Source organism: Amblyomma americanum, chromosome 5, assembly GCF_052857255.1.
Source record: "Amblyomma americanum isolate KBUSLIRL-KWMA chromosome 5, ASM5285725v1, whole genome shotgun sequence".
In the NCBI taxonomy this organism is placed as follows: Eukaryota; Metazoa; Arthropoda; class Arachnida; order Ixodida; family Ixodidae; genus Amblyomma; species Amblyomma americanum.
Window position 1 is genome coordinate 144612200 of NC_135501.1, and position 24626 is coordinate 144636825.

General features: G+C 46.4%; 1 protein-coding gene across 1 annotated transcript in view; it reads right to left on the minus strand.

Moving 5' to 3' along the window:
• LOC144134248 (uncharacterized) overlaps nucleotides 1-24626 on the minus strand; it is a 587847-nt gene that overhangs the window by 173668 nt on the left and 389553 nt on the right. The window contains exon 6 of the mRNA XM_077667207.1: nucleotides 11776-11841. Coding sequence (XP_077523333.1) covers nucleotides 11776-11841 — 66 coding nt within the window. The remainder of the gene's footprint in view (nucleotides 1-11775; nucleotides 11842-24626) is intronic.

Below are 24626 nucleotides of genomic sequence, written 5' to 3' on the forward strand. Positions count from 1 at the left end.
AAAAAATCGTGCATCTGGTTTGGCAGTGACCGCACTGCTATAAATAACGGAAGCACCGCAAGCCATCACACGTGCTATCTTATGAGTAGTGGCTGTCCTTCATCCAGGACCCAGAGAACACCCTCGCCATCCTGTGAAGCTTCGCCTTCGTGGGCAGGCTGCACCTGGCTGCCTCAGAAATCTGAGAGAGCAGTCGCCGTGGTGGCGCAATGGTTATGGCGCTCGGCTACTGATCAGGAGTACCCGGGTTCGAACCCGACAGCGGCGGCCACGTTTCGAGAGAGGCGAAACGCAAATGCGCCCGTGTGCTGTACGATGTCAGTGCGCGTAAAAGATCCCCAGGTGGTCGAAATTCATAATCTAAATTTTTCCGGAAACCTCCAATACGGCACCTCTTTCTTTCTTTCTTGCTTTTTTTTTCTGTTAGCCGCTTCTTTGTCCTTTATGGCGCGGTTAAGGTGTCCACCGAGATGTGAGACAGATACTGCGCCATTTCCTTCCCCAAAAAACAACTTTCAATTTTTCAGGCTGACGAGACCTCCTCCCCCTCTCCCCCTCCCTCCCCCCCCCCTCCCCTGCTTACTAACCATAATACCCTTCCCTTCCCACGCAATGGCCGGAAGCCTTCCTGTCTGTATTAAATATTTCTTCGTAAACTTCACACCGGAAACACATGAAAGCCAACTGCTCAATTGACGCAAATTAGAATTTTTTACAAACATTTGGAGGAGACACTTATGTTTAGCTTTAAGGGTATGCTCGATAGCTTTAGTGGGTTAACGCCCATATGAAATCCTGCTTAACCAAGCCATAGGACCGCACGTGCGTGCCCTATAGGGCGACCATGCATGTACAACTCTGAATGAAAGGGTGTTGTTGGAGGGTTCGATTTCCCTCGGCCTCCTATCTGATTTGGGAATCCCTAGGTGGTAACTGTTCTCAAATCGGCGATATCACGTGACGTCGCACAACCACACGACCAATCTGTGCCCGGCCACGTCAGTTGGCAGCTACCAACAGCCAGAGCCATGCTAGTGACTTTTCCCTCACAACGCCGACGCAAACGCTGGATTTTCAAGAGAACGGGGCCTTTAACGTTATCGCGCTATGAATAGACATTTGCAGTATTAGTTGTTGTTGTCATGGCTTTTAAATCTTATCATTTCCTTCTGTACGAAGAACAGAGAGGAATAACCTTCATTCCGCCTGTATTATGGGTCCGAACACATCACGTTTCTCCTTAGCATTCCCCTCTGCACGCAGTGTGCGATGTGGGGGGCGGAGGGAGCTAAATCTGCTCGACCTTTCACTTCTACTCTCTGGGGACATTTTTTTTTTCCCGTCTACTAACCTGTACATCAGTTTATTTACTGGCTAATATTCCTTGAACTGTTTCCTGAGTAATACCTCTTCTTTCTTTAAAGTGAAGCTATACACTATAAAGAAAGGAGTAAGAAGGTAGCACGGTCTTCACTGGCGTGCTCCCTTTTATAATGCCTTTTATAAAATTAAGTGCACTAGAGCACAGCCTACTCCTTTTTATAATCCCGTGCAGGCGTTATTCATAATAAGAGTGTACGGACCCATTGCCGTAGACACACTGTTTCCTTTTTTGTTCAGAGCGCAGAAAAGCAGTGTCAACGAATTAGCTGCTTTTCGCTTGAATATTTCAGGGACTTATCTGCTAAGTGAAAAACAATGGCTTTAGCGCTAACTCCGATTTCCAGAACGAAATGTTGGTGCCTAGCATAGAATTTCCTCCGTACTCCTTTGAGCTGATTGTAGTCCTGTCTCTGTAGACAACTCGGATGAATTGGGGGCACCTTTGAACCGAATTCTACGAGGAGGAGCTTTACATTGGTCATTCATTTCCACTGATATATCGTCCAGGCGAACGCGGGCTGTAAAATGTGTTGCGCTGCTTTAAGACTGCTAAAACTCCAATCCAAGTGATAGAAAATCAAATATCCAAGTGATGGTAAAAAGAAGTAAAATATTACGGACGACGGTGCCGGATTGGGAAATGAAGCAATCGCGCAGAGCTGCAAATGAAATAAGAACGCATGCAATCTCGATAAGCTCACCGGCGTGGGCACCGTTGCAGTAAGCGGCAGAAAAGTTGAACGATTTCCGGTTACGGACTGTCATTTTTGCCTTCTGAAAGCTGAACAGTTGAAAGGTTCAAGTAAAGAGCTAACTATTTGGATTACAGCGAGCCGAGCTCATTAAAAAAAAAACGTATTCGAGTACCTTGATGTACGCTTTCGCAAGCTCGTCGGAGTTGAGGCTCTAAACCCGCTTAACTAAAGCCTACCGGAGCACAGTAAGCGCTACAGACCTGGGTTCAGACCGTCAGGATTACCACGTGCCTAGTAAGCAAAGTTCGGCTACAAGAGACACTGCCGTGAAGAGCTACGGATTTGTTTGACCACACTTGGTTCGTTACGTGGAGTGAAATGTGAGTACACGGTGACTGCCTGTTATTTGGTCTCCAGGAAAATGCGGTTGCCGTGACCAGGATCGAAACCCCAACATTGGGCTCAAAATCGAAACGAAATATACCGTACCCACTGTATCATTTGTAAGTAAGTACTATTCGGGACTGACCGGGGCGGTCGAATTTCGATGGAGGCGAAATTCTAGAGGCCCGTGTACTGTGTGATGTCAGTTCACGTTAAAGAACCCCAGGTGGTCGAAATTTCCGGAGCCCTTCACTACGGCGTCCCTCATAGCCTGAGTTGCTTTGGGACGTTAAACCCCCATAAACCATAAACCAAAGCATAAACTATTCGGGACTAGACGACACCTGATGCGTCTGATCGGAGCTATAATTAAAACAGCATATTAAACGAGGAATGCGCAGTTATGACGTTTTTATTACGCTGAAATGACGTTTTGGGTTCGGCCCGTAGTTAGATGCAGCCAGCATTAGTATCCGGAACGGTGCACAACGTTAGTTGGAAGCTGTCAGAAAAATGTCTTAACAAATTAAGTCAACAAGCTCTTTACACATAGCTTATATTGATTTTGCAAAGACAGCCTTTAGGCTGTCTACGAGCACGCAATGTCTGCAGAATTATAGACGTGCACCTAGTAGACTTTAGTTAACATAGAGCTCGTATACTGCTGTTCCTTAGACCCTCCGGGCACAGTTGTGCGTGGCACATTACGCGAAAGTTTTTTTTTCTTGTACGTCAAACAATAATCCAACCCCGCCGACGTTTGCCTCGAAGAAAGTTCACAAAATATCCTGAAGAAATAGTTTTTTTTTTGCTCAGCCAAAAAGCCCGTAAACTTATATTCTTCAGTTCCAATCGATATCGAAATTCTTTGGACGGCGGATATCCACCGGAGAGTTTAGATTATTGGGTTAAAGTTCAAATTCAAACCAGAACAAAAGGAGGCACTATGACCCGCGCTACTACCACGCGGATTCTTATCTAAAAACAGTTTGTAATATGCAGCCAAGGTCTCCTCTTTGTGTCCGCGCCCTCGTGTTCCAGCCATGCGGCATAAAGTGATCAGTTTCCAGCAAGTGGCCCCGTCCTATTGCCTTTTTTTTTGGCTAAACGCAGGAAGATATATCGAGACACCTCCTTACAGCTCGTCCAGGTCTTAGTTGCATCAAACCTTTTCAATATGTCGCTACGCATCCCAGCCTTGCTGCCGCTGCTCGATATTAGTCAGTCGAGGAGCAGTCTAAGAAACACAAGAAATGGGGCAAAAAGAAGGAATAAAGTTGGAGATTTGCCTCCAATATTTCTTCATTTCTCACAGTTTCGACCGAAATGTCAGACGACTCGGGTTTTAGTCTTTCTAGCCAAATCTGTCTCTTCCGATTAACGTGACGAGTTCTAGCTCCAAAAGAGTGTAAACACATGAAGCGAACATGTGCCGACGCCCACAGATGCTGAGAACCGAAATTGGCTCAGGAGCGAATATGGGCGCCACTGAGTAAATACGAAGGAGGCAAATGTGTATTCCCCAGGTCTTTCTTTGCCTTTCTTCACAAGACGCGAAAGGTCAACGTAGCAATATACACGGGACATGCCTTGCTTCATTGCTGGCTTCAAATTGAAGAGGCCCAGGTAAGCGGGGCCACTGAAAAAGAAAAAGTGTCGCAGTTCTTTTTTCTTCTAGCTCGGCACAGGCGAAAAAAACTGCGACATTGTGTCGGCTTTCTCGAGAGTTGGAAAACGCACTCCGCTGAACGCCGACGCAAATGCTGTGTCCACGCAACCACACACGCTGTCTTGCATTTATGCTACCGCGCATGTGCGCGTTGTAAAGACTGCATCAAAGATCGAAATTTCCGATTTATGTAAAATTACAAGAGCAGAAAATAATGGAGGACATCGAAAGAGGGCTTCATTTCTTAAATCTCAGTTTAGAAACCTTGCTGCAACTTCTTCGTGTCAGTTCGACTTTACGACGAGCAAATGAAAGACGGCACACGCGAGCCTGGGCATATAAAGTTATCGGACATTGAGCACAGAGTGTCGATAACGATAGCTGCGGGGACTGCGGCAAAAGGAATTCAATGTCAGCAGAGACGCAGTCAAGCGAACTCTGTTGCCCTCGTGAACGAAGGAAAAAAAAATTTAGTGCAAAGTTGACCGTCTTTCTTTCGCAACAAACTCAATAAAGCAGGCAGCGAACAGCGACCTTTATAGACAGCATTCACTTCATCTGGGTTATTTAAGTCTGGCACGAAGCGTCTGTTCTTCCGTCCTCTAGAATGGCCTGTTTGTCTGTTTCTATAAGTAAAGCGCGTCCAAGTGTTTCGTGTAATTACGCTGCATCAGATACTTTGCGGCTCTCCTGTTTTACAGGCCCCAATAGACTTGCTTTAAGACTGTTTTTAGCGAGCTCAAAAAGGCAAACAGGAGTTAGCAAACACTTCTCCGAAGGAGCGACCGACGCAGACCTGCACACAAGTGCAGACCTGCGTACAGCAGCGAATCGTTCGTGATATTTTATTTGTCCGCTCCTAATTTAGCTCGCTACTAGCCCCGACAGCGTGCTATATATACATCGGACACTGTACACCTGCCCTGCACTTCGGTAGACACGATGGGGCAACCGTTCGTGCCCGGATACTGAGAAGGTACAACGGCTGTCTGGGGAGATCATCTGGAGCAAGCAGGGGAAGACCGTTTTTTTCGGTCAGCTCTTATCACTCGTCCTGTGTGGCATAGGAGTTAGCAATAGCATGGGGGTTTGAGCAAGATGAAGTGCTCAGTGTCAATGTTTCAGGGAAAAGACTGAAACGTTTCTTACAGGTAATCTATATCACTCGCAGGTTCCCGCAGTTAAGCGACTGCTAACGTAACGGCGTTGCGCGAAATGAAATGAATAGGCCGATCCTACTCTATGTAACCAAGGTACAGGCGTGCGGACACTCGAAATTTTTGAGTGGCAGCGCCAGCGCGTCTATAAGAATAATATTCGTATTTTTATTCCTGATCCCTGACCTCCTTCTGAGTAGAGAGTTTGATAAATGAGTGGCTGCACGCCTGCTTGGCGCAAATTGAAGAAGGCTGATTACCATAGGAAGCATACAGGCAGCGACTGAGGCGAGGTCTTCAACTTACAATTCGACAATGCGCCTACGAAAAAAAAGAGGACTTTGTATCAGAATGAATAATATCTGCTTATGAACCTCAAGGCCATTGCTTTTATGCTTGTAGCTTTTACTCGTTTTGCAACGTCAGCTGTTACGGCCCGCGCATGCGCAAAGATTCTGGTCCTTGAAGAGAGAGAGCGTCTTCTTTTCGTGTCTTTCCCAAAGTGACTTGCTATGCGATGACGGTGAAGGGGAGGGGGAGGGGGGCGAATTGAGCGTATGCACATTGAATAGGGCGTGATGCCAGAATCAGAATCATGTTTCTATTCAACACATGGGTTACAATAGACAAATATATAATACAGAAGCAGGCCCCAGAGCATAAAACTGAAAAGGGGCCTCCTCTCAATCAGTAAAGAAACAACCACAACCGAATTACAAGTCTCTTTTAAATAGGCCGGGGCGCAATACGAACCGTCCACAGATGTAAAATGGAGCGTTAAATGTTATAGGACTGTCCAAGGTATCTTTTTTTCTTTGTCGGTGAGGGATACGGATGAGGTATTGATGCAGGATTCTCTGTTGTCGTTGATCGCAAAAACTTCAGGCACTTCACGTGTTAACCGCTCATCCTTTTTGACCATGGAGGTAGACTCAAATAACAGCATAACAGCATCTGCCGGGCTAATTGGTTGCGATCAATATTGTTATGAAGACGAAGAAGAGGGCAGTGGCGCGGGACGGAGTGCTCGCGCTAGGCCCTCAGCCATTAAATCATATCTTCATTCTGTCATCATGTCGTGCCTTCCTTGGCTTGCCACCACGTAACATTTGGTGGAGGTGCGGGGTACTCATCGTCATCCTAGTCCCCGGAGCATCGCCGCCTTCTGCTCGCCTTCGTCGTCGACCGAGGGGACCTGGGCTCCGCCGCCCGGCCCAACCCCAGCTCGAACTGAGCAGAACCGACAAGCCGCTTTCCCCCCGCCCCGTCCCCAGCCCCGAACACAAGACACGGCGACCAGTACCTGACGTACGATGACCCGACTACGACCCGAACCAAGACGGCACCCCCACCCAGGCTCTGCGGCGATCCCTCAACCCTTGACCTTCGGCTGTGGGTGACCGACCGCTGGACCCGAAGCTCCGGAGGCAACCGTCCACCAGACAATCTCCTTCATCTTTGTGGCAAGCTTTTCATCTTCTTCTATCCTTCCTGATCATCCTCATCGTCACCCCACCATTCGTAATTCAAGCAATCGATCGGGACGATCGCTCGGAGGACCGGGGTCATGTTATGAAGAAGAAGAGGGCAGTGGCGCGGGACGGAGTGCTCGCGCTAGGCCCTCAGCCATTAAATCATATCTTCATTCTGTCATCATGTCGTGCCTTCCTTGGCTTGCCACCACGTAACATTTGGTGGAGGTGCGGGGTACTCATCGTCATCCTAGTCCCCGGAGCATCGCCGCCTTCTGCTCGCCTTCGTCGTCGACCGAGGGGACCTGGGCTCCGCCGGCCGGCCCAACCCCAGCTCGAACTGACCAGAACCGACCAGCCGCTTTTCCCCGCCCCGTCTCCAGCCCCGAACACAAGACACGGCGACCAGTACCTGACGTACGATGGCCCGACTACGACCCGAACCAAGACGGCACCCCCGCCCAGGCTGTGCGGCGATCCCTCAACCCTTGACCTTCGGCTGTGGGTGACCGACCGCTGGACCCGAAGCTCCGGAGGCAACCGTCCACCAGACAATCTCCTTCATCTTTGTGGCAAGCCTTTCATCTTCTTCTATCCTTCCTGATCATCCTCATCGTCACCCCACCATTCGTAATTCAAGCAATCGATCGGGACGATCGCTCGGAGGACCGGGGTCATGTTATGAAGACGAAGAAGAGGGCAGTGGCGCGGGACGGAGTGCTCGCGCTAGGCCCTCAGCCATTAAATTACATCTTCATTCTGTCACCATGTCGTGCCTTCCTTGGCTTGCCACCACGTAACAATATGTATGCGCAACACGAACACAAATAGGAAGAATATCTCTCCTATCTGCATCTTCCTGTTTGTGTTACTGCTGCTGATACATACATGAAGAGACTCGCGCAGCAGCCAGACACATCTGGTGGGCTCGCAGTGCTTGCTGTGATGAAGCAAATATATCCCCGGTACGGTGTTGTCGAATCTTGCGTGCTCCATTACGCGTTCATTGAAGTACCTACCGACACGTGTAATATACTTTTCCACATGACACGGGGAGCTTGTACACAACACCCACCTCACAACACGTGTACGGCTTCTCGTTGGCAGCTGTTTTTTCGCAATATGACCCAACCAGCTCAGATCCAGAACATCCGCGCGCCAAGATGTGTAAAATGCTCTCGGCGCTATTCCGAAAGGGAGGCGACAAGACAGCCAACCTGGACCGCCAGAGCGCGATCACGGCGCTACAAGTATGGGCTGTCATTAAGAAAATGGAGCAGAAAGGTGTTCAGATGCATGAAATTCTTGTTTCATTTAGAGATTTAGGGCAGTTTGTCGATGGTGTTGGCTGACTCAGGAACTGACGGGCGTGCAGTAGATGAGCGGCTGCTTAACTCTTGAGAGGGTAGAGTGCACGACCTTCCTAGGGCAGTGACAGTGACTGCATTCCTTGAAACTACGATTTGAAGGTGGAAGAATCGGCTATAACATTCTCGCAAACCTGTGCTCTTCAATGACGCCCAACAGAAGGAATGTTGTTGCAACCCTAAGCGGTGGCTATAGGTACAACCCCGTCAAAAGTATACGGCTCAAGAGGTTTGCTTGTGAGGCCTGCGGCATGCCTTGTTATGTACCATCATCTACCGTAACCTCTCGAAAGAGGAATTGCATCGTGTCGTCAATCCTCCCTAGCTTTGGACTACTAGATATGCTAGGGGGCCTCGCTAAATAGCTTGCAAGCAAACTCCTTCGGCTGTAAACTTTTGACGGGGGCTGTACCTTAACTACTCTGCCTATATGTAGCTAGCGCATTTAGTTGGTTCTGCTGTTTCTTCTCACGATCAAGCCTCTATCTTGGCCAACTTGATCGGAAAATGCACAATTTTCCATTTTCCTAATTTTTGTTTTGTACTTTCTGGAACAAAACTACGGCGTGTCTGCTTCTGAATTCAAAAAGTTCCTAGAAGATAAAATAGCCTCATGAAATATAGGTTGAAGAGCCTTATGCCGCCTTAAAATCTAGAGCGTTGTTGCACCTTAAGACGTCTTGGTGGGCTTTGTTTTAACATATTAGCTCTTTCTCTGCAAATTTTTTTCTGAACCTCTTCCTTTCGAACTCGCGCCTTTATCACTTTTTTTCGGACGTCCCTGGCTTGACATAGGCGCCGTCAACCGGGCCTCTCCACGCTGCTTAACTTCGACAACATCTAAACTAAAGTGCACTTTTCTCCGAAGTGCTTTGAACCCTTCAAGAACAAGTGGGTACAGTAAGAAAGTATGTAATAAGGTCTAGGAAAAAAAAGCAGGCTGGAGGGTAGGGAACTGTCAAAGGTCATCATCGTCATCATGCTAGATTTTTTTTTGGTGCTGTTTTTTTTTTGGTTTCCCATGTAATTCGCGATTCTGTTAATTTCGATGTTTTCTTCGGTCCCGCGAAATTGGAATTAGCGGGGTTTTACTATAGTTCGTTCTGCGAATTCTAATGCTAACTCGGTTCGGTTATTCTTAGAACCTAACGTATAGTCTACCTATGTCACGGTCTCCTATTCCCTGGTCGCATCCATCATTCTTGCCTACCTGGGCATTGAAGTCGCCCATCAATTCGGTGTGCGTTTTGACTCCACTCATCAGTGATTACATTTCTTCATCGATCCTTTCTGCTAATCATCATCATGATTTAATGCAGGTGCATTGGCGCGTAATACTTCCAATTTGTGCCTTTAATTAGGCGTACCAACAAAAAAATGCCGTCCTCTCGTTAATGCTGAATAATTTCCTTCTGTTGTCAGCTACACCTTTACTGATTAAGAATTTAGCGTCTAGCTCCTGTCGGTCCGTTAAACCATCAAGGCACAGTACATGCCCATCTTTTAAGCCTGCATGCTTGATATGCCCTCCTAACCAAAGTTCTATTACACCCCATTAGCAGTCTTATTACACAGCTACCCTGGGCCGAGGGTACTGACGGCGAAATCATGAGTGGCTCTGTAATCAAGGAATTAGTTTTGCCATCGACCCACGAGACCACCACTGCTATCACCGAAGCCAGAGAAACCTACTGAACCACACACATGTGTACACTCACAATTGCGGGCAAAAGTCTCTATGACTCGTGAGCCGTATTTGAAGCTGGTAGACCTACTGTCAGTTGGTGGCTTGTGACAGCACTTGTAGAGTTAAAATGCGTACTGCGATTTGGGATATATTGAAAACATGCGACCAATGACAAACGTGCCAGCATGTGCCAAAATAATCTTTAGCTGATTCTGGAGAATTTCATCACAAATAATACGTAGCCGCATATTTACCTTGGTTTCATGCGCACCCGTCAATCCACCCTTTGTCAAAAGTTCCCAGGTAAAATGGGTTGTTCTCGATCCTTAAGTGCAATACTAAACACATCTCTTATGAGTAGGTCTTGATGGGTGAAGGTAACGGTTATCTTTACCCCGCAAAGCTTTACAGCTGTAAGCGTGCCTTGAGTGCTACACTGCACGACTGTAAAGAACCTGTGCGACCTGGATACCTTCAACAAGAACTGCACTCAACGCCTTGTCGCGTGGCACAGTATAAAGACAAGGAAACGGGAAATGGATAAAACGTGAGTGCAACAAAAAAAAAAAAGAAAAGGGAGAAAAGAGCGGCTGCCTCCGCCTCTTCGGACAATCTGATCTCATGCACTTGTCCTGATAAGGCTGCGACCTTTCCAGACACGTGCTCACCGTATCACCAAACAAGGGCAGTGTGAGCGTAGGCTTGGTTTTACCCATGTGTACGCACCCATTAACACCGGAGGAAAAAGACATCGACACGTGTCTGGGTTGTTGCGCGCTCCCGAGTTCTTTGGGATTGAACTCCTGCGAGCACTAGCCGGACAATTACAAATAAAAAAAGAACAAAGAACCAAATGGTGATTTGGAAAGGAGGGGTTAGTTCAGCCCACTGACCCTCTTCGTCATCGAATCTTGGGGTTAGCGTGTGCAGATTGCTTTGCTTGGGAATGCAAGACTAAGGCCATTTAAAGGCTGAGTGGAGCAGTTTCCCACTCTGCAGTGGAAACGTAATAACCCTCTGAAAACTGCGTACTCTTCCGAAGCCCTCTTGTCTGAAATGCCATCTTACCGGTGCCCTTCGAAATAGTCGTTCGATGATACAAACAGTTCGGTAGGTTACTAACACCAGATGCCCTCGTCATGGATTCGGAGCTGACAGGTTCTCACTCTTCAGTACCGCCTAATAACTGTCAAGAAAATATCTTCCATTCATAACTGCAGTAAACTCAATTTGCGTCTTACCGGTGCCGTTCGAAACAGTCGTTGGATGACTGAAGCATTTGGGAGGACCACTGACACTGGCTATCTTCTGCATGATCTTGACGTTGAAGAAGACCCAAGGAAATTACGGTACAAAACTGAAGACGTGAATATTTTCTGGACGCTTAAAGGCTCGACAGAGAGCTAGCAGCGCTATGCATAGGGACAACTTGAAGACAAAACATTGTGCGGGAGGCCTCAAGTACAGAATCGCCGCACAAGTACTTTTAAGCTAGTGTAAAATATAAAAATAATAAAAAAAGTAATAAAATAAAAATAAAAACAATGAAGTAATACTCTGTTAATAAAACACAACGCTGCTAATGCAAAAGCGGTGTGGTGGTCCTTCTGGACATACTAGGCTCTGACGAAAGCCCAAAATCTCCCAGCACTATCCTAAAGCACTGTCGCAGCTCCTACGTAGCAGTTTTTTTTAATTGAGCAAATATGTTATTTGTTCACCCTCCTTTCGGTGATAGAAGAATAGTGCATAGTCGCAGTAGATGCGTATTGATGTACTCCACCCGTGGTCAGAGAAACGCTTTGTTACGTCACATTACTGAGTTTCATTCTCCTTACACAGCCAACACGGGTCGTCCAATAAAACCCCCCAAAAACCTTGGGAGACTCCGCGAGGCCGCGTGCAACGGGTAAAATGTTTGATAGGGGTGCCAACACCAATACCATCGCAAATCAACTTACCGTGTGGTGAGACCCTCGGTCTGCTGTCGTTGCGGGGAGCAGTTCACGGAATCGGCGTCGTGATTTCTGCGATAAACAAGACAAATTCAAAATAAGTTTGGAAGCTTTTAACGTTTCTTCTCAAGACGAAAACCTGCCGTGAGCAGCGGCAACAGAATCTCATGACTTTTGTAATGTGCTTGTAAAAGGCCAGCGACGCGTCGGCGACATTAATCATACGAGAGCAATTACCCAGGATTGGAATGTTAGCTTTAAAAACACAACAGTACCATTGAGTTCTCCGGTCAATTTCACGAAACTTATGTCTGTATAAAGCCTAGGAAAAGTTTTTTTTCTTACGACATGCTGATTCGCGAAGAATAATATGTCGATAAGGTTAGCCAAATAAATTCACTTAAAAGTCCCAATACATGAAGAACTGTAAGTTTTTTCAAGCGCGACGACATTTTGCAAACTTTTGCACCATGACTGCGCAAAAGCAATATGGTCACCTGCAGGCGCACAGTAAAAGCTACATACTACGGGACAGTACATTTTAGAACATGTTACAGTAGGTGTGTTAAAGAAATCAATTAATAAAATAACCTCACCTCCAAAGCGCTGCTCCGTACCTACTACATATTTCGTATCAAAAACCTATATGAAATTAGGTTTAACGTCTAATATAGAGAAACGTGCCTAAAAGCAAATTTTGGCCATGTCAAAGTTTCAAGCTTCTCAAGGCAACACTGAAAGGAAAATAATTTGTATTGCAAATTTTTGAGCTTTACTGAGTAAAAAAATTTAAAACCTGTTGAGAATTTCAGTGTCCATTTCGTAGTTCTTGTTTTTGCACTTAAATTTCTCATCTAAAAAAAACTATAACTCCGATAAAAAAGAAAAAGCAGATTGAATTAGCTCACATTCTCAGTCCATTCTTTCCACGGTCGAATACAAGGGAAATTTCTGCGCTCATTCATCAGATATATTGTGTAAATCATGGGTACTTTAACGATAGCTTTCGCCCAACAGGTGAACTCACTTTCCATTCAAGAATTAAAAACTTCATTTGACACTTTCTGATAATGAAAATGCTGCGGAAATGCATACAGAGCCAATATAAGCCAAGGGATTCGAACCTTCACATCATAGCCCCGCATCTCCCTTGAAACTTTCGCAAGACAACGGGTGCCGTACGTCATATCACACACCACGTGAAGTTAGGACCAGGCACTGGCGCGGCTCACTGTTGAGTTTCAAAAGACAATGTATACAGATAGCGGTACAGCCATGAGTCAGAAATTGCGGTCAGTTTCATACGCGATGTTTCATTCCGATTCTGCGTTAACATTTTGCTTCAGCAGCCCCTGAAGCCTCCGTTTGCAGTACGCTACGGTTAACTAAGATTAGATTAGAGTCCATTAGTCCCTTTGTCAAGTAGTGTTACGTTATGAAAAGCAATGTTCTGATTGCGTTTCAAAGACAAGTATAAAGCGTTTGTGCCTTGCCTTTATTAACCTGCTGGCCTGAAACCTGGAGGCTTACGAAAAGGGTTGAAACAAAATGGAGGGCGGTGCGATGTGGTGCAAGGAAGAAAATTAAGTAACGCTAAGAAACAGACAGAAGCGTGGATTAAGGAACAACCACTGGTTAATGTTATCCTAACTGAAATCAAGGAGATACGGGCATTGGCCGGGTATGTAGTTCAGCAAGCCGATAAATGATTCTCTCTCAGGGCAACAGATTGGATTCAAGGAGAACAGAACGCAGCAGGTGCTGGGGGAGAGTTGGTGGAGAGTTATGAATAAGATGATTATATTTCATAAAATCTTCCCGTGATTCAAGATGATTGCAGTACTTATGCCGGCATGTGGAGAACGTTTGCGAAGCTTGCAAGTTTTGTAGGTGAAATATCTGTTCACCGTTGGGTTAGATGAGTTACTTTTGTTGTGTTGGAGAGGGCGTTACGACTAAGACAAATTGAAACAACGTCCACATATATGGAGCTTCTTGGCGCTCGACAAGCGTGATAACAGAGTGGGTAAAAGTAGAATCAAGTCCTTAGCAACATTCGATTTCTTCGGATTTAGCACGCAAGTTGTTTTTCATAATGTTATTGGAATGTGATGTGACGGGCAGCAACTGCAATAGTGTTCGCCATTACGGCTGGTAACATGTCGTCACGTCAGTGGAAAGTCTGTCCGTGTGCACCAAAATATTGCTCATATTGATCGATTTTGTATATCTCACACGATTGTCGATATTGTTTTGAACAAGTCTGATTGAATAAGCGAAAAAGCAAAAAGGACATTTAAACCCCAAACCGTGCAACGCATAGAGGGAAGTCAAACGGTTCCTGTTTGGTATTTATAGAAGAATGTATACACAGTCAAGATACATAAATAGGATGAAAGAATAAATAAGAAACAGATTGCAGTTCTTCCAATTTGCACGCCCTCTTGGAACCAGTTGCGTGAGGAGCTTGTGACACAGTAATGCTGGCGGACCCAATAAACTCAGTGTAATTTCCAGTTGCTGACACACTCCGGAAAATTACTTCGTTAAAAATTCAGTCGGAGAGTTTCATTATCTTGTAACTCGCTACGAAAGAGCTCGATCAAAACGTGTTCAATCTGTCTCCTTAATTTTTTTTTGCTTCCAAGCGAAGGGTTTTCACTTGTGTTTAATTTATTTCTTGCTCTGAAAGTACACAAATGTAAACTTTGAGACTTCGCAATGGGGTGTTTCGCCCGATGAAAGATAAGACAGGAGAAACATTTCTATGCGCTGCGAACCCAAGTTCTACAAATGACTGAGTCTGCTCTTAGAGATGGCTTGACGAAGAGCTTTTTCCAACGATTCCAGTTCGTGCAACCCTCGAAATCCGGCTTTCTGTCGCAACCAACGGGAATGAGGCAATTACCGAAGAAGTAACTGGATTGTGCATAGATATTATGCTTTGATCGCTTTATTCGGCTTCCGTGCTTATGAGGACACGTGAGCTTGTATTACACACACTAATGTAACACATTACGTGCGTCATCTTAGCGCATGCTTGCGCAGGTGGGCGTGCTGCACATATTGTTCGTAATTTTCAACGGACTCCGGGTGCCTGACTCACTTTGTCACCACTGAGTCACAATTGGAACATTGCACTGTATCATTACCTCGCGTGTCCGCTCGTTTCGTTTCTTTATTACACACTATTCTCTGGTATCTTCAAAAGTCATCTTCAATGTCGTTATTCTTATTTATACTTTTGATTACATAATGTATGTCTTGGCTCTACCCCTTTGACATGTGTGGGTGGTATTAGGTAACACACTTTTTTTTTACAGTAACACGAACCTATTTAGCAGAGCGCAATGTATTGCACATTACGCACAAGTGGTACAAAACGAAACTAATTTTATGCATTACTTTAGGACTTTCTTTGTAACACACGCAAATGAGAAGAACCCTCTAGGTCTTAAGTCCATGTGGAAACTAGCGGTTAAAATTTTAGCCTATTGTTCTGCAACAAAACGAAAATGATTTTTATCAGAACTGTGGTTTCCAAGAAAATTCCTAATTTCTCAGACCGATGAGGAACGAGGTGGTCGGATGCGAGCAAGCGATTTAAAGTAGGCCATTTTTTAATAATCTCGTTTATTTGCACTACCCATGTCTTGATGTCCTCTTTCCCCCTCTCACTATAATGGAACAGTGGGCAAGAAGTATACTACGTAGTGCCTTGAAAGCTGTTTATTTTGTGTGTCATGTTGCAACTGGCAGGGCTGAGCCTGATACCTGAAAAAAGCATCTTTGATAACGATGCCCAATACCCTCAAAAATTGTGTTTTCGATACCGATACAAGATACCGAACTAAAATTGATTTCCGATAGAGATGTTCGATACTGCATCGTCGATACTACGATATACTACCGAAATCGCCAATATAATATAGCTAGAGTACACGATTTGTTAAGTTCAGCCATTTCTGCGTGGTTTCTGGAATTTTACTGCATTTGATAAAGCGCACTGTATACGAAAGGGTTTGAACAAATCCGGCCGCACGCGTTTCATTAAGTTCCACTGTCAGCGCATCTGGTTTCTTGAATACTTTAGCATTGGAATGAAGCCACTGTGACGTTGAAACGATCACTTTTTTAAGTAGCTAAGTAAAATAATTTTTTAAAACTAACTTTATTCATGCAACCAGTCTCGCAGCACTTGACTATAGTTAGGAAAAAAGGGTGAAACTGTGTGTAATGCTCATCTTTTGTTACTACAATATTCCCCTGTGATCTCTGCTCTTGCCCTAGGCTAAAAGGTGCAAGCTCAGAGCGCTTGGGAAAGGCGAACTCTGATTTCTCTAGCGCTATGTTTTAGAGACTTTTGAAGTTGATCACTCTTCGTTCAAGGCTAGAAATTAAGAAAAAGGAATAAAAAGGATAAATCACGTTGCTGTTTTGTATCTCATGTTGGTGCGCTTCATCAACGGCTAAGAGTGAAGCACAGACGTACTGACTAGAGGATACTCGTGTTATAGTTAAGAAAGTCAAATTTCACCAGCGCATCTTCAGAACTATGATGATGTAGCGTTCCTCCTCCAAACCAAGCCCAGCTTTCCCCAACATCACTCTTAATCGTGAAGGAACTGCGGAACATTGCAAGATACTGTTATGAACTTATCGGTGTAAACAGTCTAAGTTTTCGATGCGCAGAAAAATCTCGCTGATCAAGTTAGTCATGCGCTAGGAGTCAAGACTGACAAAGAAAAGCAATGGGGTGAGTTTTTGGCAATAAATAGCGGGAAACTACAGCGTCACAAGCATGAATATTATATGGGGAGCTCTTAACGTAAGCGAAAGAATTGTGTTCATAAAACACTTCCCTTCGAAAAAATGCGCATGTCTAGATTTTTTCGGTGTTGAAAAGAAAGCGTCAGCTGATGCATTTGCCGCTGGTGACGCTGATGACCCCATCGGCCAGCGTGTTGTAGATTGCGTGCCGTTTAGCGCGCTTACAAAGTAAGCGACAAATGTTCTATAAGGCCCTGAGCATGAAGGCGAAAGCTTTCAATTTTTGTTGGCAACCATCTACATATTAATTAGCAGTGAAGGGGTGTTTTTTCTGCTATAGCAGTGAGCCTGTCTTCTGGTCCCTTCTTTCAACCAGTATGCATAAACGCAACATGTATGTCGTCTGTCTGCCAAACAACGAACGTAGCTAGAAAGACGACTGACCAAGCCAACGAAACTGGCCTTGTCTCCCCCTAATTCTTCCTTTTTTTTCAGTGCGGTACCGCCTGAGCAAGCACCACCGGCCAAAAATCTGACTCACAACGTCCCCAAAATCTGCGCCCCACTTCTCTGTTTCAGTATCGAGTATCTTTAAAATACACCATACGCTTAAAACGTATTTTCGATACGGTTACTCGAATACTTTTATTTTTTGCAAGCGATACCTAATACCGATACAGAAAATGTATCGATAGATAGTATCGAAGAATCGTGTATCTTCGATACCGTCCATACCTGCCAACTGGCCCGTCTAGTTCCTCTGTTCGATATGATCGTCGTTACGCTAACGACTGCTGGTGTTAATCGCAACCATATCGAGGGTATCTTTGATGAGGGTTCGCAACGAATAAAATTGCTCTCTCGACCCTGATGCGCGCATCCTAATCGGCCAGCAAGGAACGTAAGTACCCTTGGTAGCTAACAAACACACTGCACCACTCAGTGTGTAGCGTGAAACGCCCGCTCGTTTCCGATATCGATGTGCCCGGTATGTACATTTCGTTCCGGGCACGCCACGAAGGACCACGCCCGCCGACGTGCGGTATGTACAGGAGGGAAGTGCTTGTTCCAGTCGACGGCGGCCTCGTAAAGTTCGGGAAATAAAAGGACCAAGTGGGAGTTGCCGGGGAAATAAAGGCACGAAGGTCTGTGTGTTAGGGCGCGGGGTTTTATGTGCTTGTGAGTCCCTAAAGACGCCGCCAGAACTTGGGGGAGCAGCAGCGGGCGGCGTCTCCTCTGATCGATTCCGAATGACCGGCTCCGTCGGTGGCACGGCTTCGCCGCATTCCTGGCTGCCCCCGCCGCTCCCCAAAGGGGAAATCGATGAACAGAGGAAGCTCCGGTATAGGTAAGGAAACGGGGCCGCACGTCGATCGTCGGCTCATTGAAGGGAAAGAGGGACTAAGGGAGGTAGCGAAGGAGAGAGCCATGACGCACGCCCCTTGGATGCCACGTCGACCGGACGACGAGGGAATCTCGGCGTACATATGCTACGCAGCAATTTTTAGGAATCGAGGTAGGGAAGATGAGGAAAAAAAGAAAATCTGCAACGATCGCGAACATGCTCATTTCTCCCGAATCGCCTTTCCTGCTGGGAATTTTGTTTCCCGGTTTGAGCGCTGCGCCATTTATTGCTCGGAAAAAAACGCTCGAGATAACGGATGGTGCCCGAAGGGGCCACGCTCCATCCGTGTCTCTGGGCGGAAAGAATTGGGCGTAGCGTGATTGCTTTGCGCAATTTTAACGACACTGGATTGTAAGGCAGACCCACGCATCGGAGAGCTATTGTTATATGCCAAGGACGCGTATCGAAAATGCGGAGTTTGGGCTGGAGCGCCTAGAAACTCCATCCTTCCCACCTCCGCCTTCTGCTTTTTGGAAAATATGTGCGCGGGCTCCCTGACCAGACAAGCAATTGTTCCCTTGGCCCAACGGTCTTCCCCCTCCTCCCTCCCTCTCTGAAAACTATTTTTGGCTGCGCTACTACTATCAGCCTCTGCCGAACATAATATTTCTTGCGCTGCTTTACTGCCCAAATTTCATTTTTTTGAAGCACTGGTTCGTAAATAGTGGAATTAGGATGCAATGGTTGCTTGTGATGAGGTATAGTTGAGTTCCGAGCGAATTACACTGAACAGAATGCTTTACAGGTTCTCAAGGTTTCCTGATCTTCGGTTATGGAGGATTGCTCGTCTTTGATCAGTATTGCAAGCTGCCTCACAGCTCCGTTTTCTGTAACTTTAGACAACGAGGAAGTTGTACAGCAGGCCTCTCATTTTGCAGCCTTCCTTCCCTTATAAGTAAGTCAAGCTGCAGTGAACAGTTGCCAAGGGTGCTGAGGAACAGCTGCTCTGCAGTGTCGCCCAATCCATGGCTGCTGGATATCGATATCGAGCAGCCATCGATATAGTCAACGGCGTTGTCGGTTGGAGTGTTTTCTTAAAAAGGAAAGAGAACACGCGAACAAAATTTCTATTACCAGTAAAATAAAGTTCGTTTATTCGAAAGTTAGCAGAGCTAAATAGGCGACGAACTAGTGTGAGTCAGCACTTTTGTGTGGTTTCTGACCGTGCCCGTCATTCTGAGTGGAAATGGACAGCGCAAAAAAGCCAGAGGAAATCTGGACGCTGAGGTTAAAGATAAAGTACGAATAAATTGACAAAGGTCGTTTCTTGTTACAATTTTGTCGCTTTTGTTTACTTTTTTCTAAAATTATACGCTGCAGGCGCATGATGGCACACGCTCGGAGTGGTTGGGCACCTCTGCTAGGCACAGTCGCCGCGCTGGGAAGTCTTGGGTCTTCGTGCGGCAATAACATTTGAGAACCCCTAACGGAAACAAATGAGCAAGGCTTCTTGACCTCCCTGCCACGGCTAGTTGAGCCTTCTGAAGTGAAGCGCTACGACAGTTACGCAACAGGAACAAGGTTGTCTTCCGGCAAGCGATCAGTGGGCGTCCCCATATTACTCGCTAGGCTGTTATTTGAGCCGTGTGCCAGAGCGATGCTAACGGCAGAGGAATCGGTTTGCAACCGGCCAGTCAGGAGGTGTCTCCACATCTCCCTCGGCCGACGAAAAGCTCTACACGCGAGGACCTCTGTCTCGCACATGACATCAGAAATTAAATGCTAAACACAATGCTCTTACAATTCATTTAACGACATGCATGTCTGACGACAGCTTCTGCTAGCGCTTTATTTTCTTACAAAGTCTCTATGGAGAGTTTTAGCAAGCCAGATATATTAGTACCGTAGACGTATATCGGATTACCAGACGGTGGCTGTGCACGCGCAGTGATCTCATTTGACCTCAGCCTTCTCACAGCGCGTGTGCAGGAAGCTCCCGGTAATCCGGCATATGTCTACTCTGATATACCTCCGCTATGCTAAACCTCTTTAACAAGTCCGACTCGTCGCCATGCAAACGCGAAGTTTCCACCCCTTCCTAATTCCTTGTTTACCAAGGAAGCCAGGCACTGCCACAAATAGAGGACCCTTGTAAATCCATTACTGCTAGTCCGGACAAGCTTGTCACTGGAGAGGAGCCCCTGAGAACGCCCAGCGAAGCTCGAAAACAAGCTCAGCTCCTCCAGTGCAAGACAAGCGGGCCGCCGTTACCGAATCACTGACGTCTTTTGTGACGCCACGGACGCGGCAAGACATCGGCTGGCGTTGCCCCAGCGAACGTCAGTCTGATGCCATTCTGATCTCTCCATCTCTCCATCATCCTCTTCCGTCCATTCTCGTCTTCTCGTGCGGGACACACATGCATGCCTCCTGGGTGCGAGTTTTTGAAGACCGCCTCCCAGAGTTGAGTTCATTCTTGAGCGGGCGAGGCCGCTGACCAAGTCTGATCCGAAGGCCCCTCGCCCATTCCAGATGCCTGCTTAAGAAAGGGAAACGCGAAGCTCCCCCGCCACATGGAGGGGTTATTTTGGGTCCGTCGCTTCGGTTATCTTCGCCTCGACTGGGAGCTCATCGAACGCCACTTTTCGTGAGAGAGAGGACAAAGCAATGCGGCCAGAGGGGTGGGGTGCGGGCTGACCTTTGGTTTACCCCACGCTTGAATGGAAGAGCAAAAATTGGCTGCCAATAATGGAAGCGACTGGGAAGCGAATAAAGGTGTATTCACACTCGGGACTTGCGAAGAGTGTGCGACGGGCTGTGGTTTTTGGATAAGGACCGCGTAAAGAGTGCCGACGTTCAAACTAACGGGCGCGATGTGTTGATGCCGGAATGGTCGGATCCGCAAAGAGTTTTTTCGGTCACACAGTTAGTTGCAACGAGCATCCGGATATAAAAGAAATCTTCGCGTTAGTTGAGAGGCGTTGCTTAGTTTTTTTTATAAAATTTTCTTGCGACCCGGGCTCTCATGGAGGAAAGATCAAGTGACGTATGACTCTCCTGTGACAGCCGTTTTTCTATATCCGGAAATTCAGTACCTTGCAATCTTTTCAAGGTAAAACTGGTGCCCAAGAATCCTGCATTTAGTCGAACGCGACGATGTGCGACTGTCCGCGATCTAAAACTTCGGAGCTGGTTAAGAGCATCGGAGCCCCATACTCATCCACAGCATTTCATTACAAGATTACAGGGCACATCGTAGCCCTTAATATTGCTTTCGAAAGTATAAATAACTTTACAAAAGAAGTGCTTGTTTCACCTTTCACTATACGTTTCACCGATGAAGTGGTCTCGCAGGAGTGTGTGTAGGGTAAATGGGAGGCCGATTTAGTGAGCGGTGCTAAAGGTGAGAAATTGCAGGAGTTTATCAAAGGACGGGGCCGAAACTGAATGAACGGGCAACAGGACAGTTGAGCGAGGTATGGCGAAAAGACCCACAACTGAACAAGACAGCGACCTATAGTGAGTGAGTTTTCGAGTTGGTGAATCACAGCACCGCTAAGCGCAGCCGCCGGACATCATCACCTAGCGCCATCTACCAGCAGCCAGCAGCGAAGACTTCCGAATGCAATGGGTGTATTTCCCATTTCATTTTAAAGCAATAGACCGACAGGAGATACTGCAAAAACGTGCTTATTGTCGTGAATGATGGACTAATCATCCTACGCAGTGTAAATATGACCGGTGCTGTGATACGTGCGCGCGCACGCAATAGTTACGACCTCCACAGAAATACAGTGGGATGCGCTGAATAGCAAAAACTCCGGCTGCAAACTTCGATGTCCCACGAAATGGTGTAAATAGTGACAAGCGCAGAAACTTACAGCTGTGCTCTGTCATCGCGTTACACAATAGGCGCCATGCCACCCCACCTGATGCACTAGCCGTAGGCCTAACTTCGGGTACTGACCTTCTTCTCCCTCGCTGCCGCGAAGCCCTCAGGAAAAAAAAACAGGTCTGGTAGGCTTTCACAACCGATAAAAACTGCTACTACAGGCCATGACAGCGGCCGGGGGTCAAGACGGCCCAGTGCTCAGCAAAGCGATTGTCTCTCGGCCCTGTGCGCAGGGAATGCAGAGAGTAAGTGTTAAAAATTCTCGTAGGAGCTGCAGGCAACGTCGGCAAATAAGAGGAAGAGAAAAAACGCGTAATGACAAAAGAAAAGGTCTTGAGTTGGTGGTTGGAGTCTTCAGTCCAGGAGGCCAAGAGCCTTGGCCGACGAGCAAAACTGCCAAACGTGGCTATGAAAAAAAAAAAACATTAATTCATGTACGACTTTGTCACACACTTTTCGAAGCTCAATTTTACCACAAATATATTTTCAAAAGTGCAGGGCATGAAACCGGTATACATTATCCGATTCATATTCTGGACTTGACTTCTCAACTCACTGTCTCGTTCTGCCCTCCTCGATTCTCTTAAGGTGAGTCGTGCGTGTGCGTGTGCGTGTGCGTGTGCGCCCGCACGTGGATCGCATTCGCTGTGATGGATTAAATGTTTTTTAGTGGACCTCAAAGCAGTGAGGAGTTAAAAAATGAAAAAAAAGATACTTCCCGGCTTTCGCTCTGCAAAAAAGGCCGACACTTTTCGACCCGCTTTACATCAGCCACATGGCGCTACTGTAGTTGTTTTTCACTCGTCGTGACAGCTTACGGAACACAGAACTCCACATGCAGGCGATTGTGTCCCGTCAAAAGGCGAGCGAGTGCTTTGCTCGACCTCCGTGACCGTGGCCGACATTCAACGTGTTTTTCTGTCAAGCCCACCGTTAGCAAACAATGTACGTAGTGCCCTTCGTTGTTCTTGGAAAGCGTAGGGCAAGAGAAGAAGAGGGCGGGCAGGTGTTGATTCTATATGCTGTCCATTTCGCATGCATTCGGTCATCTGTCCGTGGTCACTCAAGTACACTCGCGGCTCTCAAGCATCTGTGGCAATAGACAATTAGGCCATCGGATGGTTGCGACCGGACCTTACATTTGGCTGTAATTGAATGCGGTATGTAGCCAGCGGTGAGGTGCTTTGCAGCGCTCTGTCAAAAGCAGGTGACGGGACCTGACTGCTGGCTGCCACTGGCTGCTATATGCAGCCATCAGAAAGGTCCGGCCGCCAACCAGCCAATGGCTGGGTCGCTTGCCGCAGACATTTGAAAGCCTCGGGTAGTGACCACTTACACATGGCTGAAAGGACGTGAAATGGGCAACGGAAAATGAGCAGATTATAGAATACGGCCCCAGGAGAGAAATTTCAGCGGAGTAGAATGCCGAAGATCTGTGTGTGAATGGCCAACTTCGTGTTGTGATGTGTGGCTGTGGACTTTGTAAAGCGCTATAAAAACGAGCTCTTCCACTCTCTTATCTCTTACCAGGGCCAAATGGGGAGCAGCGACCGCTACAGACCCTCTAGTCCTCATTATTGAATGCGCTACCTGGCCCAGTGCACGTTATACGTCTAGTCGGACGGATAAATGATTTCAGTGGCATCGCTCTTGAATCGGGGAGTTGGCTGGCGCCACTTTTCCTAGTAAATTTAAACGCTGATGTTATTTGCTTCGTACTTTTTATTTACTTTCCGTACTATTTAGGATTTTTTTGCTATCTTAAGGTGCTTTCTTTCTAAGCTCCAAGCATATAGCCCTTTCCAGAGCCGCATGGTCCTTGCGCCTCCCTCAGAGTGGAAGGTTGTGTTCAGGCCGTTTTTGCTAGAGATATGTTGCTACGACGGTAGTATAGTTCTTTATCCTTGAAAAAAAAAAGAACCTCATCCAGGGATCTTCGGGAAGAAGAAAAAATCAGTGAAGCATGCAAAACCTCGACACCAGCCTCGTCTCGTTCTCTTGCTTAATATTACATAAAGGAAGCTCGAAGGTCCGCCCTTAAAGATCCACTGCTGACCACACAAAGAAAGAAAGACGGGGAGTAAACAGTGCCCTCTACGCAGTGGGAAGCTTGATCGTGGTGTATCTTTTTGCAACTTTACAAGCGAGTGCTGTTCTTGCACAAAATCATTATTTTGTTGCTTCAGCAAAAAAGGCAGAAGGCACCGATGAATGCGGAACTAATAAAACATTCCCTTTCATCTTTTTGATCGTTAGAGACTAGTGTATTTTTAGTTTTTGGATGCCTTCGAGCTTAGAAGCTTTATGCATTTCACAAAAGAAAACGAGCCCTCGCAGAACAGTTTCGACACGGTACGCTTCGCTAATTTGGCTCGCGTGATTGCAATCGAGTTAGTCCTCAAAGGGTTTATCTCACTTCATATGTTCTTTGATTATTCACAACACAACTAGATAAGTAAATGAGCCTTCGTAATTGATAACTTAACTGAAAATTATTACTCGCTGTAGGTTATAGCTTGTATCGTACGTTATATTGACGGTTGCCGGTTACGAGATAAATAAGACGAAGGCGATGTGATCGGGGAGGTTGTTTTAAAGTTTCAAACATAACTATCAGTGCTAAACGCTATTACAAAATGGTACAATAGAGATTCCGACATCGGTCCTTGTATTCCAATTAAATAGGAACGATGTAAAACACTCATGAAGAGGCAGTTTCAGTTGATGTTTCAGAGGAGCTCTACGGAACATGGAAAAACAATGAAAACTTGAGGAAACGGCTTCTTACACACCACTTCTTTTGCAGCGGATAAATAAAATGCCGGAATATTTTCGCCCATATCGGAGGCG